Source organism: Mus caroli, unplaced genomic scaffold, assembly GCF_978045245.1.
Source record: "Mus caroli unplaced genomic scaffold, Mus_caroli_1 scaffold_2, whole genome shotgun sequence".
In the NCBI taxonomy this organism is placed as follows: domain Eukaryota; kingdom Metazoa; phylum Chordata; class Mammalia; order Rodentia; family Muridae; genus Mus; species Mus caroli.
The window spans coordinates 105652177-105671460 of NW_028227257.1; the positions used below are offsets into that span (position 1 = coordinate 105652177).

A 19284-nucleotide genomic window follows, 5' to 3' on the forward strand; every position below is an offset into this window, starting at 1 on the left:
AGGAGGGAAAATGTCCCAAGATGTTCTGAGGTGAATGCAGAGGGGACTCTATGGTGTCAAATAGAAAGGGGGAGAGATTTGATTATGCACACACCCATTCACTTGGAGTCTCACACATTTTAATGGAACGGAATAGATTTGAGGTTTTTGATGTTCTGAAAGTTATCAACATTGAAGGATAAAGCTAAGGCAGTGAGTTTTAGAATCTGAACATGGAATGCTTACCTTCACGTGAGAAATCTCTTGTTAGATCCCCGTTTATCTATTCAGGAGGAAGCAGTAACTTCGGGCAGGCTGTAACTGTAGCTTTTTATTCACATCAACAGCAGAGAGAAGCGCTACGTAGATCCTACATTAACAACTTCTGAAGCCAAATAGATGACTTTTTAAAGGGTCAGACATGAACTTGAAACCAACAGCTTGTCAATATTAATCTACAAAACTTGGTAGTATTAAGTAGCATTTTCAGTGATAACCAACAGAGTAAAGGATTGCAGCGAAATACTAAGGTCACAAGGATACTTAATGGCCACCCAGAGCAATCTACCCTTTGTTTTGTAGAAGGAGCTGATGTCAAGGAAGTTATTTTTTCTTTTAGTTATAAAACATAACTGATGATAAACCCCAGGTCACCTCTCTTCCAGTGGTCACTTTTTCCTCAAGGTTTTCACCTCAGCCTTTTGATTCCACCTATCAGAGGAGCTAACAATGCAGTTCTGATGTCTCCATCTGAACCTTCCTCTGTCTTGGAAGCAGAAGCACGCAGCTGAGAACCTGTGAGTTAAGAGGCACTCCCATTTTCTGCAGTGATATAGGCAGGCCAGGGGCTCAGAGGCCCAGAAGAGCACATGACTGGAGGGTGCAATAGAGTACCAACCAGCCCTCATCTCCCCTTATTTGCTATCTGATGCCTTTGAAAGAAATCAACAAGGGTTCTGGTTCCTCAAAGTTGGGAGAAAGCGACAGTGCCTGTCAGCAGGAGCAACGACTTGTCAATGAGATAAAGAAATCATCTCAAGGAAGAGGTGAACAAACATTTTCATGAGCCCAACAAAACCGAAGCTGAATTCATCGGGATCCTTTCTGGTCCCATGAAAGCCTTATCTCTCAGCCATAGTTTTGTATTCGTCTTCTTAATGGAGCCCTTTCAAACTACATAGGTGCAGGCTCCTGATGATAGGATGTACTCAACAGTCTGGTGTCCCCTAAAAATGCGTTGCAATTACCTGTGGCCTGTTTTGTTAACTGTTGCAAGTTCAAATGACCACTTTCTGGCCCTCCTTTCCCAATGATATCAATAATAGGACGTGAAGCAGAAGAGATAATGTTGAAAGTTCTACAAGCTAAGTGATAGATAGTCTTTTTCATATGAATATTTAGGATCTCTTTCCTCTTAGTTTATTATTGAATTTAATTTAACAGTTTCTGTTGAAATTATATTTCTGAGCAACAAGGATAATTTAAGAAGCAATTACAAATGAGATGTTCAATAGAGCTGTTTTGCATATTTATTGCATTTTCATATCTTGGAAACAGGATAGAGGTAAAAAACAATGAAATCTTGATTTCTATTTAGATAGAGATTTATCATTATTTGTGAGATATGTCCACCATGGTTTTACTTTAAAACCACAAATAAAGTTTTAACAATGGGCATTTTTCTTGTTGAGAGGTCTGTGGTCAGACTAAACATCTCACAGAACCTGATTAGATCCTGAGGTTTTCAAATTCAATATTCAGCAAATATAGAGCACTTCTTTGGCCATAAGAAATAATTAAGAACTTCGGGGCTGACGTAACTTGCCTGAGCCTGCTTCACTTTCTATGATGACATGATAATCAGATATAACCTCTTCCTGTATTGTGTCCCGTCACACATAAGTTTGAGGCATAATAAATCACTCATAATTAATCTTTTCACAATCTAGGTGGCATTGCTTTAGGTTTTTCCATCATCAAGGTCTTCATTTGCCAATAGTCAAGTTAGAGAAATTTTATGTTATTAAATTCTTTCCTTTTCCTCCCAATGATCTTGAATCCAGAAAAGTAGACACTCTGTCATTATATGAAGACAAAGGAACATTGAATAGTTAATTATACAACAGCCAGAACTGTCCATTGTGTATTCACTCTTGTAATAGATTGCTGGAGGGTGAATTAGCATATTTAGTTTGAAATCTTGTGAGATATAAATGGGATTGTTTTAGTGGTTACTGTTTGCATGTCAGCCTCAGAGTACAAAGATGGCTGCTGTAAAATAGCACAGAGCTCCCAATAGTGGGGAGGAGGGTGTTCCATAAGTGAATCATGTGATAAGATGTGATTGACGATGTCTAAAATCCACCTTTCCTGAATTCCCACATGTCACTGTGACCCTACAGACTTGCCTCCCTAGGAACAACTTTTTCCACATGAAAATCTGAAAATCAAATATGCAAAAGCCATTGAGTTGTAGCATTTTCTATAGTGTTTCTTTACTGGAAGAGATCTCCAAAGGTCACCTAGTTCGTCCCATCTCCAGCCAGGACTCTTCGTAATACTGAATATAGCTGTATAGTGATCTGCATTAAGAAAGCTTTTAAAGATCCCTGGGGTTGGTCAAAAAATAGCTAATATTGGCCTGATTCATAGAACAGCATTATATGAATGTCAAAATAGCCACCTTCATCAAGGAAGACATCCATCAGGGCTGTTAAGTGCTAGGGCCAGCTTCATGAGAAAACACTTTACTTTCTCAGAGAACGGGTGGTGGATTAAAGAAATGATCCAGGGTGGTAGTAGTTTTTGTTTAGGTAGTTCAATGCTTGTCTAAAAGGAAAGACTGTCATGTCAAAGACCACAGCAGGAAACTCTTAGAGGTGACTACAGAGGAGCAGTTAAGTAGGACTTCTAACAAGTCTTTTCAAACAGCTGCAGGATGCAGAGAGGAAGCAGCTGTTTTAAGCAAGATCTGATCAGCATCAAGTTATTGAGAGGCAAATAATAAAACATGAGAATAATATCAACAGACCTACTCATAAAGTAATCTCCTCCCCCTACCCCCCAACAGCTGAGATTGCTAGAACTAGAATTCTTTCAACTCCATGAGACGGTAGATGAGGACAAGAATTCAGGTGTAATTTCACATTCCAATCACATTGCTGTGTATCAAGAAAAGTCATCTTCCACTGTTGTCTAGACTTTTGAGTTATTAGAGTCGGCGTGCTTATACTAAAGCCTAAAAACATAATGGAGTAAGGTTTCTGTGGGGCTCATTTGCACCTTTAAGTCTTTCTGTTGAGCTATCTAGAGATCTTAAGGAAATGGGGATAAAGCAGGAGAGACTTCCTAACTTGATAATTTTACAAAGCACTCACTTGCTTTTATGTGTTTCTACTGCACTTTTCTTCCCAGTTTATGTAACTACGAGGTAGCCCAGGAGCCCTGCTGACTGTGGGCACCTTCTGCAGAAGGGAGACTAAGTGAAAATAAGAGTAGAGGGTTTTGTGTTTTGTTTATTTGTAATCTACCCTCTGGCCAGATTTCAAGTTGTTCCTCTTCTAAGAAATTAATTTTAAAATATTCCACTGTTAAAAACAGACAAGTAGCCAGTGGTTGTGGCTCACACCTTTAATTCAAACATTTGGGAGGCAGAGGCAGGAGCATTTCTGTGAGTTCAAGGCCAACGTGGTCTACAGAGTGAGTTGCAAGACAGCCAGGGCTACCCAACCTTGCCTCAGAAAACTAAAACAAACAAACAAACAAGCACCAGACAAATACCCTGTGTTCTCAGCCAGAGCTTGATCTGACTTATAGGAAAAGAATGCTGGCTTATAGGAAGAGGATGCTCTTAATTCTGGCTCCTCTCAGCCTCCTTTAAATAGGAAATCAGCCACTGGGAACTTTTGGGTGGGCAGCCGCTTTGCTCAGAGAACACAAAGGATAAAGAAACAAAGTCTTCAGGTCACCTTTCCACTTCCTTTTGTGACAACAGGAGAAAAAGGAAAAGGAGATCTCCCCAAGTGTCTCTGGATTTTCAGCATTCTTGTAATGGGCTCCTAGCCCACCATAAAGCTAAGGGGAAAGAATTATTTCCGTAGTGTTTTGAATTTAGCAGAGTAGCTCTCTGCTATGTACATCAGATTTGCCCAGATAATTATGGATAACTTGCTTTGTGCTTACAACCTGTAAGAAGCGTTACTTTTGCCGGGCGTAGTGGTCCATGCACACTCTTAATTCCAGCACTCAGGATACAGAAACAAGCAGATCTCAGAGTTCAAGGCCAGCCTGGTCTACAGAGTAAGTTCCAGAACAGTTAGAGCTACAAAGAGAAACTCTTATAAAACAAAACAAAAACAAAAAACAAAAAACAACGAAGAGGAGACAGTGATGATGGGGGTGGTACTTTTAGGTTCCCAATGTAAATAAACCCCCATTTTGAAACTGGATCAGCTTAAGGAATCAAAATGAAAGGGATGTAAGAAAAGGCAGAGAATAGTAGATTCTGTAACTTTTATTACCAAAAAAAAAAAGTCAAAATCTTTACATGCTATGCATGACATTAAATGTCATATATAAGGTTCACTGCAAGCAAATCTTTAAAAAATATACATACTGTATATATTTACACTTCAAGTTTGAGTAACTGATGCCAAGGTATAATTCAGATTCTAATCCTTACCTACCCTGTGGGTTTGTTCTGCTACTAACTAAACAGTGATTGTGTTTCTTCACCCAGGCACACGAAGAGGTAGGAGCGCCACTTTAAATAAACAAACTGGAGCGCAATATGAAGATCATCATTGAAGCAGCTTAGCTACATCAAGGAAACCCTAGCTAGCTTTGATCATCTCAGGAAGCTGATTATATGTAGTCTGTCCAGGAAATTAAAACTGAAATAACTTCAGAGAGGTATGTTTCTGACCACACTAGACTAAGAAGGCCTGCCACTCTGCACCCGAGAATTGTAAGTGGCTCACATAGCAGCGTTTAGGCAGGTAGCTAAGACACCTTTCCCCCCATGAGGCAAAAATAATATGCGAATAAAAGATATCAAATATATATCTCTATACACAGCCTCTGGAACTCAGAAGCCAATTTAGACAATTCCTTTGCCAAGTAAAATCCGTATTAATTTCTGCCCATGCCCACCTCCAGCCCAAACTAAGCTCTCAAGTCTATTCAAAGGTGGGGAGCAGTCTGTGACTTCTGTAGACCCAAGGACCTCAGCCTTAAGAGTGGGCCTCAGGAAGGCTCTTGAGCCTGTGAAGGGCTTCCTAGATTCCGGCCAGATTTGATGGGACTTGTTTCTGACCGGGGAAGCTGAATCGAGGCCACAGAGGCAGCTGTGGCCAGAAGCCCCTCTCGTTCCCTCTTCTTCTGCTTCATCCTACGGTTCTGGAACCAGATTTTGACCTGGGTGTCATTCAGCTGTAAACAGTTGGCTATCTCGATGCGTCGGGCTCTAGTTAGGTACTTATTGAAATGAAACTCTTTCTCTAGCTCTGTCAGTTGCTTGGTGCTGAAATTCGTGCGGATGGCACTGGGAGGGCTTGTGGCTCCATATTCGGACAGTTTGCCTGCAACATAAAGACAAGGTGTGAGCGGGAGGAGGAGATGCTGAAACTATCCAGTGGAGCTAAGACTTAGAATCAAAGTCACAGCGCAGTCCTCCTGAGTGATGGACACAGCTGAATCAGAAGAAGCGCTCTGCTGAGGCCTCTGTCCTTTCTCAGCTCCTGGGGCATTTTCTGACCCTGGGCTCTGACCAAGGCTTAGGAGTAGGATCTCTCTCCAGGGTTGGTGGCCACACGCTCTTCACCAAGGAGGCGCCCCACCCCACCCCCGAACCCCAGGTGCCTCCCCTCAGCGCCCACCTCCTTACTTTTCTTGGGGGCGTTCCTCTTCACTTTCATCCACTCGAAAGTGCTGTGGGCGGCCGGGAGGCTGGAGGTGGGAGAGGCCGGCTTGGGGCAGGCTCCAGGGGCCGGGGACACAGTCTGAAAGGGCCCGGGGTGGCCGTCTGCGGGCTCCTTGAGACACGCGGGGAAGGGGCCAGGCTCTCCAAAGGCAGCGAAGTCCACCTGGCCGCTGAGCAGGAATGATCCCCCGCCGGAGAAGACTGCCGAGGTGGCATAGTGGACGTGCGTCCCGCCCTCGTCCGCCGCTCTCCCAAGTGCGCCCGGGAAGTCGAACGCCGGCCCGGACCCCAAGAAGCCATACTCGGCGGCAGAGGCAGGTGCGGCGCCCCGCTCATAGGCGCCTTCCAGGGTGCAGGGCGCGTACCGGGGAGCGGCGGGCTGTGAGACCGGGGACTGAGCGGGACCTGCGGGAGGCGACGGCGTGGGCCGAGCGGTGGCCAGGGGCAGGCAGCTCACGAAGGCGCCGTCTCCGCTGCCCAGGGGGAAGGCGGGCTGCAGGGCCACAGGGCGCGCGTCGGCGCGGCAGAACTTGGGTGCGAAGCCGAGCACCTCGCCGCCTACCCCTCCGCTGCCACCGCCCGCGGCGCACGACACATACTCCAGGTAGGAGCTCATGGCTCGCTCCGCACGACCTAGGCGCCGCACCCTGCAGGTCTGCGCAGCTCCGCCTTCCCGCTACCCCCGCTGCCCTCGCCGAGCCATGGCGAGCGAGCCCGAGGTAAATAGTGGCTTCATATACCGGCGGCGGCAGCCACGTGGCGCTAGCCGGCCAATCGGCGCCTTCCCCGCACTGGCCGGTCCCGACTGGAGTGCGGTTCCACGCGCCTGCCTTGCTGCCAACTTAGCCAAAGCGGCTGAGGGGCCTCCGCCCAGCTCTGGGGAGAGCGGCGCCGGCGGAAGGGCGGGGCGAGAGCCCTGGACATCAGCTCCTGGGACAGGTATTGCGGGAGAAAGGCAGTGAGGGGCAAGGGATGCAGCGGTCAGGGCTGGTCCCTCTCGGGACCCCTTGGGCTATTTCCCGGGGAATGATGGGCGAGCCTGGATGATGCTGGGTAACAGTATTGCTTTTGCCCTGCGGGGACTCTACCCAGCCCTCCCTCTGAGAAGGTCAAGTTACTCTTGCCCCCCCCTTTTTTGGGGGGGGGTGCATTCGGGTTTCCTTGACCAAGAATTCCCTCTTGTCCTAAACCTAGAGCAGACATTCCTTGCATTTTCCCTCTTTTCTGCCTCACCGATGACTCCTGGGACCACCTAGGCCGGAGGGGCAGGGGGGTGAAATCATTTTCACTAGCTTTTCTTTGCACCATCCCCCCCACAGCATTAATCCTCTTCAGCTCCCCTTCCAATTTGTGGCGACGTGGTAAGAATGGATGTTTGTAGTGTCAGTGTCGATTTGGGCAGAAAATAAGTTTAGATTTTTCCCCTCTGGCGAGGTCATCAGAATACCGAATCCACTCTGTGGCAGAAAGGCCCTTGTACACTATTTAGAAGGCTGGCACGCGAGCTGCGCACGCTTTCACTGAGACTCTTGGCTGGCGGGCGCTGGGCATCCTGGGGACTGGTCAGATCTCAGAGCTTTGGACTGGCTTGTACCTTAAAGCAATTAAAGCTTCTGTTCCATCAGATAAGTGCTGCGTCGTCTCTTGCGAGTGTAATCTGAGGGCTCACGATGTTAATGGGCTCACGTCTTTCCCTTGATAATATGGTTTGTTTACTGAGTGTAGAGAGACGGGAAATAAAAGTGTAATTGGCACAGGAAATGGAGAGGAGAAGGGTTATACAGACAGGCTTTACACGGACAAACTTTTCCAGCTTCCTTAACCATCTCTTTTCATGTTGTCCTCTTTAGGGCAGTAGAAAAACGCCAAGAGAAATAAATACAGGTTATTTGCACACAGCCATAAGTAAATGAAGGTGGTTTTCTAAAAGCCCGTGTATTGACGAGTCTAAAGAGCCGGCTCCAGGTTTATTCAAGTGCCCTTGAAAACTTGATCTTTTGCAGCCTCCAAGTCAGAATAAGAGAGGTTTAGAAAATATGTAATAAAAAATATTAAAAATTAAATTAAAAAAAACTAAAATAAAAATAACTTACTTTAAAAAAAAGAGAGAGGTTTTGTTATTGCTTTATGTATCCACTCGTCATGAGACAGCGATTGAGCCCTTGCCTAAAATTCCACTCAGGCCTCATAGTCCAGGGAGTGAGCCCCTTTCAGGGCTGTGGACTTGTAAGTAAATAAAGCTACAGCAAATGCATATTGTGCTGGTGAGGTGGACCTGGTGCAGCTTAAGCACCTAGACTTGGGAATGGTCACGTGACTGAGCACAAAGCTACAAGAGTGTGGGGTTCTTGACAATGAACGGAAAGTAGAATCCTTCTACTAAAAACAGACCTTCCACCTAAAACTATCCATTATTTGCTTTCCCTGAAGCATGTTTTTGGCGATTCTGTCTTTGCTTGAAGTAGAAACCGTACTAAAATGAAATGAGCAGCTGTTGGTATTTGTATTATTGTTGCTGTTTTGTTTTAACGGTTGTATTGAGAGTGGACATCAGATGTGGAGGTTGGAGTAGGTTTTAGTATTTGTTCAGACCCAACTGTAGCTCCATGATGAATCCATAACAGAGAGCTATGGTCTGTTTATCATCCTCTCTTCTTTTAGTTTTTTAGTCCTTGGTGTTTCCTATGCTCTGGAGCTCAGACTGCTGTCTTCTTTTATTTTGGTTTTGATGTGCTGGGTATCCAACCCAGGGCCTGACAACGTGCTAAGCAAACACTCTACCACTGAGCTACATACTCAGCCCTTGAGTTGGTTTACTTGTTGTTTGTTGGAAGCCAAACCTCTGGTCATTTCATTCCATGCCTGAATTCAGCAGATGTTTGCCATCTGCACTAGGTAAAGACATCTTATTATGCAAGGAAAAGATATCCTTAAGGAAAAGGAACAAGATTCATTCATCCTTTTTCCGTTTGCTGTACTTCAAGTCTAAGAGATGGCTCTCTCAATCTCTCTCTCTCTCTCTCTCTCTCTCTCTCTCTCTCACACACACACACACACACAGAGAGAGAGAGAGAGAGACAGAGAGAGAGAGAGAGAGAGAGAGAGAGAGAGAGAGAGAGAGAGGAGAGAGAATACACCCAAACCTCACACAGATTAGGCAAATGCTCTGAAACTGTATCTCCAGCTCATACTTCAGAGTAATCTTAGTTTATAATTATCTGAGGAGAGACTGGAAGGTATTATTGGGGGAAATGTGCCTAAAAATATGTGAATAGAGAATATTTTTAGTAACTATCCAGTTTGTCTCCAGTGTGAACAGAATAGGAAGGAAATGTCTTACAAATTATATTAATGTGTAAGTCCTGAATCCCTAAGGGCCACTTGCCCCTCTGAGTCTTGGTGCTGTGGGCTCTCCATGGGAGGTGACAGCCAAGGGGCCCCATTGCCAGAATGTGTTTGATGTAGGAATGCTTTGAAATAGCCTGCCTGCTCACCACAGCAGCCATCCACATTCCCACCCTCCCCCACTACCTTTCTCTCCCATCCCAGGAGCAAGCTTCTCTTCTGATAGAAGCAGCTCCTGGTGTCCTATCTTCTGTGTGTTTAAAGCTGATCTTAAGAAACACCAGGACACCCTCTGCTGTAAACACTGCTGTGCTAACCCCTGGGAGATAGTTAAGTACACACAATCAAACTCTTGACTCCACAGATGCAAAGCAGAGGCTATCTCTTTACCTGTGAGAGTAAATTAAGGGAGTCAAAATGTTTATGCCAGACTAAGAGAAAAGAGATTAGGGTATAGTATCTTCTGCAATCAAAGGATAGAGGTAAGGATGAAGAGGTCCTAGAGATAGGAATTTTAAAATTCTTAGCAGTCTAATGATAGGATCCTCCCTAAGGAAACAGTGGAATGCTGTGCCTTTCCTTGAATCTCACAGATGAGACTCAAGCGCCAAGCCAAGCCAGTTTTGGACACAGAAACAGTGGTATATTCTACCACTATTTAGTACTAGCTTAAGTAAGAGTACCCTCAAGTTACTGACACCCAAAACTACTTTGCAATTATGGAATGACCACAGAGCCGTGGTTCTCAACCTTTTTAATGCTGTAATCCTTTAATACAGTTCTTCACGCTGTGGTGACCCCCGCGCCAACCATAAAATTATTTTCATTGCTACTTCATAACTGTAATTTTGCTACTGTTATGAATTGTAAATATCTATGTTTTCCAATGGTCTTAAGAGACCCCTGTGGAAGAGTCAGTCCTCCCTCCAAAAGGGTCGTGACCCACCGGTTGAGAACCAGTGCCATACAGTCTCTCTAAAGGTACAGTTTCATTGGCACACTATGAGAGGTTTTGATCCTACTGGTCTGACTCAGGAATCTATATGTATTTTTTTTAAACAAGCCTCTTGTTACTCAAAACTACACTTTGAAATTTTCTGCTATGGAACATGGGACTGGGAGAACAGAACAGCAAGGGAATGCTTCTGTAGGGGGGGAGGGGGACAGTGGGCAGAGTAAAAGACCAGTGTCACCTGGCCAGCTGACACATGAGTATTCCTGAAGAGTGTCTACATGAGTAGCAGTGTAGAAAAGTGAGTGTAAAGGTCAAACTTAAGGCTAAATGGTCGACAGCTCCAGAAAATGTCTTAGAGACGTGATCAGTTGGGGACTGGAGAGTTCAGAGGTTAGAGATGCTTGCTGCTCTTGTAGACCTGAGTTCAGATCCCACCACTCACATTGGACAGCTGACAGTGACCTCTGACTTCAGCTCCAGAAGATCTAATATGTTTTTCTGGCTTCCTTGGATACCTACACGTGTGTGCATATATGCACACAGACATAAATCCACACGTAATGAATGAATGAATGGATGGATGGATGGAGGAATGAATCTTAAGTGGTCAGTAGGAAATTCACAAATTTTACTGACCAGTCCATGTTTCCCAATGGCTGACCATCAGCTGCTTGTTCCCGTAGCTACTTTGGATGTGTAGGAAGTGAAATTTGCTTCTTCCTTCTGTTAGAGAGATCCAGGAGTGCTTCTGAAGCAGTGTTGTAAGGAGAGGAATGAGGATGGGGTTTTCAACTCTCATTTCCTTCCATCTCCCAACTTATCTGGAAGGGGCCTCTGAGCCTAAGGGATGCAGGAGGGGTGAAATGTAGCTTGGCCTAACTTCCTCTGGCTAAGGGATGGTCTTCCACAGTGTATGATGGCAAAGCTAGAAGACACTTTACACATAGAATGCGTCAAACTCTTGGTCCTAGGGAGAACGTTGCTTTACTCAGGAGTTGGAGGAGAATGCTATCCTATCAAAAACCATGGAACTTGGGCTTTCCAGTCCATTGTCTTCCTGCAGCCTGGACAAAGGAAAAACAAAGGTAGCCCCTTTCTGGCACTGGCACTAGAGCACCAATTCTGAGCAGGCAGAATGGTCTTGAGGGTGCCTTCCTTTCTGGGAGAGCTCTTCTTCCTTTGAGAGTTTGCTTAACCTGTGCATTCGACTTGTGTAGCTCCACCATGAGTCTCCGAGGAGAATATAGGTCCCCATCCCCTCTACCACACTTCTCACGTAGGTTGACTACCATCAGAACCTGGAAGGACCATAAGAAATGACCCTAAATCTATTTCATTGGGTAGAGCAAGTACAAAACACAACAGACATGAGATGGCCTATCTTTGGTTTAATAGTTCTATTAGGTTTGCGTCTTCTCTTTATGAGTTATAAACCCTTTGTCACATGCTATAAATCTTCTTAGCAGAAGGGTTGAGGTGTGTCTGGTGGTAGAATGTTTATCTAGCACACAAAAGGCAGTAGTTTGAGCCCAGCACTGAAAAAACTTCTCAGCATACCGTTCTCTTCTTCTTTGTTTGGCATGTACAAGATGGACTTTTCAAATCTACTTCTGGTTTCTGTCTTTGATACAATGTAAAGGCCTTCCATTCTCCCCTGTTGTATTCACATTTTTAAAAGATGAGTACACAAGGCATATCAATTTGATACATATTTACTAACCATTATACTTTGTTGCTTAAATTGTTTTTTTTAAGTACATAGATATTTTGCCTATATTTCTGTTTATCACATGGGTACAGTGCCTATGAAGGCTAGAATAGGGGCATCATGTCCCTTGGAACTGGATACAGTTGTTAACTGCTGTGCGGGTGATGAGAATCAAATCCAGGTCCTTTGAGAGAGCAGCCAGTGCTCTTACCTGGTGAGCCATCTCTCAACCCCTAATTTGTTGCTTTGACAGTTGGGATGTAGCTCAGTTGTATTGTACTTTGTTAGCATTCACAACGCCCTTGGATTCCATGCCCAGAATCGATGATGACGATGGTGGTGGTGGTGGTGTGTTGCTTTATTTTTAAAATAAGTAATAAATTGACAATTATACGGCTCATTCAAAGGAGCATGCAATGAACTCTCTCTCCTACCCTTGTTCCCAGCCATCTAGTCCTTCTTCATATAAGCAACCAGTTTTATTCATTTCATGAACATTTTTTATTTATTTTCTCTTTTATGTGCATTTATGTTTTCCCTGTATGTATGTCTGGGTGAGGTTGTCAGAGCTTGGAGTTACAGGCAGTTGTGAGCTGCCATGTGGGTGCTGGGAATTGAACTCAGGTCCTCTGTAAGAGCATTCAGTGTTCTTTACTGCTGAGCCATCTCTCCAGCCCCTCAGAGACACTTTATACATGAACAGTTCACGTCTCTCCATATTTTTAACCCAATGGTAGCCTGCTAGTTGGAGTCTATGGTTCTTGTGTTCTTTCCTCTGTTGTATCTTAAGATCTTCCCATGCAAAATACACACAGAACTGCATAGCCAGCTTCTGAAACTTCACACTGTTGTACTATGTACACTTTCCAAATTGATTTTGCTGGTTCCTGATGATGGTTCTTCAACTGTTTCAAACTTTTGCTAATAAATATGTATATACAAATGTTTACCCATTAAGAAATTCCTTGAAGCTAGGCAACAGTGACTCAAGCCTTTAATGCCAGCGTTCAGGAAGCAGAGGCAGGAAGATCTCTATGTGTTGAAGACCAGCTTAGTCTACAGAATGAGTTCCAGGACAGCCAGAGCTACAACAGAGAAATCCTGTTTCAAAAAAAAAAAAAAATCTTGAAGTGGAATTATTAAGTCAAAGTACGTATGTGCTGACACCTTTAAATACATTTTGTTAAGTTTCTCATTTTAAAAGCAAAGCGAGATAGATACGTCTTTATGTGCTTGTAATGCCAGCACTCAAGAGGAAGGAAGATGAAGAGCACAGTCCAGAGGCCGGAAAGATGGTTCAGTGGTTGAGAGCACTTGCCTCTGCTCTTTCAGAGGACCTGGGTTTGATTCCCAGTACCCTCATGGCAGCTCACAACTATTTGTAGCTCCAGTTTGAGGAGATTTGATTCCGTCTTCTGAAGTCCTTAGACACCGAACATATGGTGCACATATCTTCATGCAAACAAAACTATCGTATACAAGAAAATAAAAGTAAATTATTTTAAAATGAAGGAACACAAGGCGCAGTCTGGGCAATTGAGAAAAAGGTTCTGTCTCAAACAAAACAAAGACTCATCTTGTATTTCTATCAGTAACTTACTTATCAGGGTTCCTGTTTCTTTACACCCTTACCAAATCTTGGGATACTAAAGGTTTGGTGTGTGTGTGCATTTTTTTAATCTGATAAGCAGAAAATTTCATCTTTTATTTACCCTTACAGCATCCCATAAAATGTCATTTTCCCCCTATCTGAGCTATTTCACAGATGATAACTGTTACAGAAAAGACAAGCAACTAACTGGTAGCCACATCCCTGTGAATGGCCAAGGTCAGGTACCCAATACTTTCCCTATAAATAAGTGCCGTTCCTCAGAGAACTTACGGAACTCAAGCATCCCCTGGTTTTTTATGATATTAAAAAAAAAAAGGGCACAAAAGCTTTCTGACAACTGCTAAGAGGCCTCCTCTTTAGTGGTCTGATACCAAGACCACGTTTCTCTACCCATTCTCCTGAGAGCTCCCCTCTGGAAGGAGAGGGCTCTGATTACTAACCTGATCTGACCTCGTCCTGAGCATTCGCTTGGGTTCAATATTTGGGAAGCAGTAGGGTGGTGTTGTTTTTAATTTCCCTGGGACTTACTTCACCCAGGATCTCAGTATTGATCAACATGATGAGGGTGGGAGTATGTTTCCCCTAGGTTTGAGCTTTATAGAGAGAATTTATTTGGACTTGGAGAAGATAACTCTAGCTTGAGTGCTCACAAACACACACACACACACACACACACACACACACACACCTCATGATGAACCTATGAGGTAGATATCTTTATTGACTGTTTCATTGATGAAAATTAAGTTCAGAAAGATTAAGTGAATCACTCAGGGTCTTGCAGTACGTCAACCACAATGTGGGAAGCGCAATGTAGACCTGAACTGAGCATACTAAATGACCTTCCAGCCTCTTCCTCCTCCTCTGTTCATTGTAGCTAATGACTTGACTCCTACTCTAGCCCTGGAAACAGAAAGTGAGGGATTTTGCCCATGCAGCTTATCATTAAGTCCTTCAAGCCCAACCTCTTACATGCCTCTTCTCAACCTTGCTCCTTTCTCTAAACTTGACTATCTCCTTTCTCCAGTTAGATACAGTGCTCCCAAGAGTTAGCTTTCCAGTCAAATAATGAACCTCTTGTCCCAGATTAAGACCTGGTTCAACAGCTACTCCCCACAGGAGAGGTCCAGACCCTTCTATGGGTACCTTGTAGACACACTCTTGCCAGCCATCCTGCCCTACTACAACTTGTTCTTTCTTCCCCTTTGTTTGTTTGTTTGCTTGCTTGCTTGCTTGCTTGTTTTTCTTGCACAATTTGCTTTCCCTGCCTGGCATGTTCCTTCTTCCTTGACCTGAAAAGCTCTTAACTCTTTAGAAAACCAAAATCACCTGAGTAGCTGGTTGGACACTACAATGTGGTTGAGGGCATTTTCCTTTATTCCGGGGACTGTGTGAGCAAACCTATCAGGTTGGTTTTAGGAGGCTCTCTTTCCCTCAGTAGATTGAAGGGTACCCCCTGTAAGTTACCTAGCCTTGTGTCTGTCCCAAGGCAGGATGCAGTGAAAGCAGGAACTGCTCAGTGGTTTGGCAGATCAAGAGGGCAGGACAAACTGTAACAAAAGAAGCAAGGCTAGCGGTTTGGTTTTGTTTTGTTTTGTTGCTCAGTGAGTTGGGGTATTGTGTTCAAATGCCTCAAGGTAGGTCTGTCTGAAACAAAATGGTAATAGGACTTTTTTTTTCCAAAATAAGTTAATTTCCACCCAAAATAATGAGGACAAAGAAGACTGAGGGGAGGAAGGACATTCTAGAACTTTGATGAAGGTTGAGTAATGCAGCTTACCCAACTGAAGAAGCACTTCAGCCAGAGAAAAGGGCACAAAGGGGACCAGGCCAAAGCTGCTCTTGTAATGTACAGAGAGCATTTGTCACTCTGGAAGTGGTATAGGAGTGTGTTACCACCTACTCGACCCAAAACGGACCTGGTGCAAACAATTCCAAGGTTCACAATTCCAAGGTTCGTGGCTGTCTGTAGAAATTTCCAGTCTTTCCTTTGTATGTCTAGATGAACTTTCCAAAAAGCTGAAGTAGAATACTTACTGGTCTTGCTGCTGCATTAGACAGGAAAGATGTTGTGAGTGATGTAGATGATTATGTACATACTTTTATTGTAACTTTAAAGGGAATTCAAGTTTACTCCAAGTTCAGTGGCAGCCTTGACCTACTTACTCCCACGCAGAGAGGCCTGCAGGCAGACTTGGGGTCAATAAGAAACCTTGGTTCATTGGGATTGTTCTTGCCCTGCCTTCAGAAAGAGGGTTTCCCTTTCTAGAAATAGAGCGGCCTATGTGAGTGTCACTGGGGTAGGAGGGAGAATGCCGGGTCACAATGGGTCGGGGGACAGCGTGGGTGTAGATTTGCTATGAAGTTCGAGGTCCGTGCTGGTGGGCTGCGGTTAGAGCTGAGAAGTAAGCAGTGGCCCTCCCTTCGGGTGCTGCACAGAGATGTCCCCGACCTTCCCCTCCTGCCTGCCTGGAGCGCTATCCTCGTCGCTGCTGGGCTGGCGCAGGACTGTGTGTCGCCCCCTCCCTCGGCGCTCACCCGGAGCGCCCGCGTCTCCTTCGCTTGCGGTTTCTGGTCGGCTCCCAGCTGGCCCAGACTTGCTCTAAAGTAGGAGGAACCGCTGTCGAGCGAAAAGTGCATACCGGGTGATTGATGAACTCTTAATAGGACTAACCTTTCCCGCCCCCCACCCCAGACACACACACAGAGGAACCCCACTCCCCATCCCGCCTCCAGGGCGGGCGCAGAGGACGCGGCCGCCAGCCGGTAGGGTGATTAACTCACCGTTTGTCTTTCTCGAAGAGTTCCAGGTGGACGCGGGAACACCGGCGAGCGACGGCAGCCGGGTCAGCGCGCGCGTCGTGTGGCCGGCCGCGCGGACCAAGCCGACTTTGTGCCGAGCGTCCGACCTCCCGGGCAGGCGGCCGCTATTGTTCCCGCGGGCGGCCGGAGTTCTGAGACTGGAAAACACACCAGCCTCCTGCTTACAGTGACCCTAAGGTCCGGGGACCGAATAGGGTTTCCTTTGTGTTCTTCCAGCCGCGGGGATGGCGTCGGCTCTACTCCAAGGAATGGCAGACAGGAGCGAGGGACACTGGGACCAACTCCCCAGAGCAATCCTCCTGTGACCCACTTTCCTGCGTGGCACAGAGAAGAAGGTGGGAAGGGCTAGGGTATTTGCAGGCCAAGGAAGTGAACAATAGAGCCATTAAAGGGTCTTCCAGTCTCCTTTCTTTAAGAAAGGGCCTTGCCTGCTTTAAGTCTCTGCCCCTCTGGTCCATCATCTATGTATCCTGTACAAAAAGCTCTCCGTGAATCCTGACTTATACCGGGATCTCCTTTTCCTCTGGTTCTCTTTAATGTTAATCCCCACTCTGGCAATTTTTCCAAACCTTATTGAAAAATGAGCCAGACTAGCCAGAGGAACCAGTCGAGTGTTTTTGTCACAGGCTGTGGGTGTAGCTTAGTGGTAGCGTGTAGATTTGCCACCCGCCATATTTACCATCAGTCCAACTTCCAGGTTGCTTTTAAAAAGTGGTTATCATAAGATGAAGACCGTGAAGTCACGTGCAATGGCCTCCACCCCCACAGACCTGATGGGATGGCATGGTGGCATTTATATTTCTCTGCTATGGCAAAAGATTTGGCATCCTTGGACCTTGGGCCTCCTGCCAGTCTGTTCAGTTTGGACACACTGGACACGACCTAAAATGGATTGTCTTTGAACTTTGCAACTAGACAGGCAGGATGTGAGACCTGAGGGAAAGGTTTAAGGAAGGGCTTCAGATCAGGTTTATAAATCCACTTGACACCGACCTTGGACCCCAAAGGTAAGAGCATTTGTAGTGGAGTAGAAAACAAGGTAAGCTATGGTCCTCTCCATCACTTTCCTTCAGCACCAACACAGCAGGAAGGGCAGAGGATTCACCTATCAGGACTTGTGCTATCCATCCAGACTTTCTGAGAGAGAAATCTACAAGAGCCAGCCCTTAAAAGTGTGGCTTGGGTAAGGTTAGATAAGGGTTGGCTAGGGACAACTCAGACTCAGTTGGTTAAGTGGTTCAACGCCCAAAGGTCTGTTGACTCAGGTTCTAAATATACCCTACCTGGGAAATTGCAAAGCCCAAGGGTAGGAGACCAAGGGGGGAGAGGGGACGGTCTGAGTCGCCTGCCTTTCTTGCATACTCATAAACCTCTGTTATTTTCTTTAAGTTTCTCAAAGAAGGACCAAAGTTTTGTCAAGAACTCCCAGATGAAGACCTTCCTAGACCTGTAAAGTGGGATTACCCAGTTCTTGACTTCACAAGGAAGTTTCAACCAATTCTGGTAAAGTCAAAACAGACCTGTGACAATCCCTCGGTATAAACAAGCTTGTACCCCCCCAGGGGGTCAAATACTTGGAAGGAAGAGTTAGCCTCTTTGTTATTCAAACACACACACACACACACACACACACACACATACACACACACACACACACACATTTTCTCCTCTTTACCTTCTCTAAAGGAAAATGTCTGGGCTTCCAAGCCTGGTGGCTGAGGAGAGCACCTCACTCATGAATCATTGGAGTGGTACCCAGTGAGGGAGAAAGGACAGTAGCTAGCTAGTGTAGGAGATCACTGCTAGTAGTCCTAATAGACAGAAATTTGAAAACTCTTGTTCAGCAAGGTTAGCAGCCTCTGGGGCCTCAGAAACCAATGTAGCTGACACATCTCTGATAGGGACTGGGCTTGGGGCTAAACCAAGGGAAGTACAAGCTCATATCCTCTTCCTCTCTCCCATTTGGAAGCCTGTACAAAGAAATGGTACAAATGGATGGTTAACTTAATGATTCTATCAGAGGCAGATTTTTCTCTGTCAGTTCCCTGGACGAGGTTGGTCTGTAAGCTAGAAGGCAGAATCTGTACTTGATGTCCCTTTCTTCTTTCCTTTCCTTTCCTTTCCTTTCCTTTCCTTTCCTTTCCTTTCCTTTCCTTTCCTTTCCTTTCCTTTCCTTTCCTTTCCTTTCCTTTCCTTTCCTTTCCTTTCCTTTCCTTTTTAAACCTCCTTACCAGTGGCCAGGGCCACCCTCCAGGGCTTTCCATGACAACTTCCCACCCTCTCGCTAGGTCTAGGCATTCCACTCCAGAATGGACCCCGAGATTTACAGGGATGGGAAGAAAACGGTCCCTCTTCCTCCACCTCCACCCCCACCTCCATTTTGCAGCAGGGCCTGACCGCCATCCTACGTTAATCCACATTTGTCTGCCTAGATGGAACAACCAGGGAGGCCCAAATGACTGCCACCCATGAGCCAAGGACCTGATCTCTTTTCCTTTAGACCTAATGCCCTACTCTACCGGAGATCCACAACCTTTCTAATCCCCACCCCGCCTCCTCGTCCCGCCCCCCGCGCCCCAAAAACTATGGAGAAAAAGGAGGTCTGCCCAAGGCTGGACCGAAGTCATCCTGCCCCTTCTTCAAATGAGAGACACCTCCCAAGGCCAACGCCCTCCGGAGGGGCCCAGGTGCTCCTCCCTTCTGTCATCTATTCCGTCTGGCATCTATTCCTCTGTAAAGGATCAGAAAGGAAGCCGCTGGCGCAATGGACTCTGGACTTCAGGTAGACCTGACTGCTTTGGGGCATCCTCAATCGGGCGGTGAAGCCTCTGGGGGCAGAGGAGCGTCGTGGGAGATGAGCGTCGTGGGAGAAAGACAAGCTAGGCTGATGCTTCCCTACCCATGCCAACTTCCCGCGTCTCTTCTTGAAACGAGAGCAGAGG

At 45.7% G+C, this 19284-nt stretch overlaps 1 protein-coding gene and 1 long non-coding RNA gene across 2 annotated transcripts; one reads left to right on the top strand and one right to left on the bottom strand.

The window, feature by feature from the left end:
* Nucleotides 1–5223: 5223 nt before the first annotated feature.
* On the bottom strand, nt 5224–6515 carry Hoxd1 (homeobox D1). Its single transcript, XM_021156688.2, has 2 exons — nt 5864–6515; nt 5224–5558 (listed from the first exon to the last, which is right to left on the bottom strand). The coding sequence occupies exons 1-2, from the start codon at nt 6513–6515 to the stop codon at nt 5224–5226; spliced, it is 987 nt and encodes a 328-aa protein (XP_021012347.1).
* A 10919-nt stretch (nt 6516–17434) lies between these two features.
* On the top strand, nt 17435–18894 carry LOC110308530 (uncharacterized). The gene is made up of 3 exons (XR_002379565.1): nt 17435–17525; nt 17732–17845; nt 18843–18894. It is a non-coding gene; the product is annotated as an uncharacterized LOC110308530 (long non-coding RNA).
* The last annotated feature ends 390 nt before the right edge of the window (nt 18895–19284 follow it).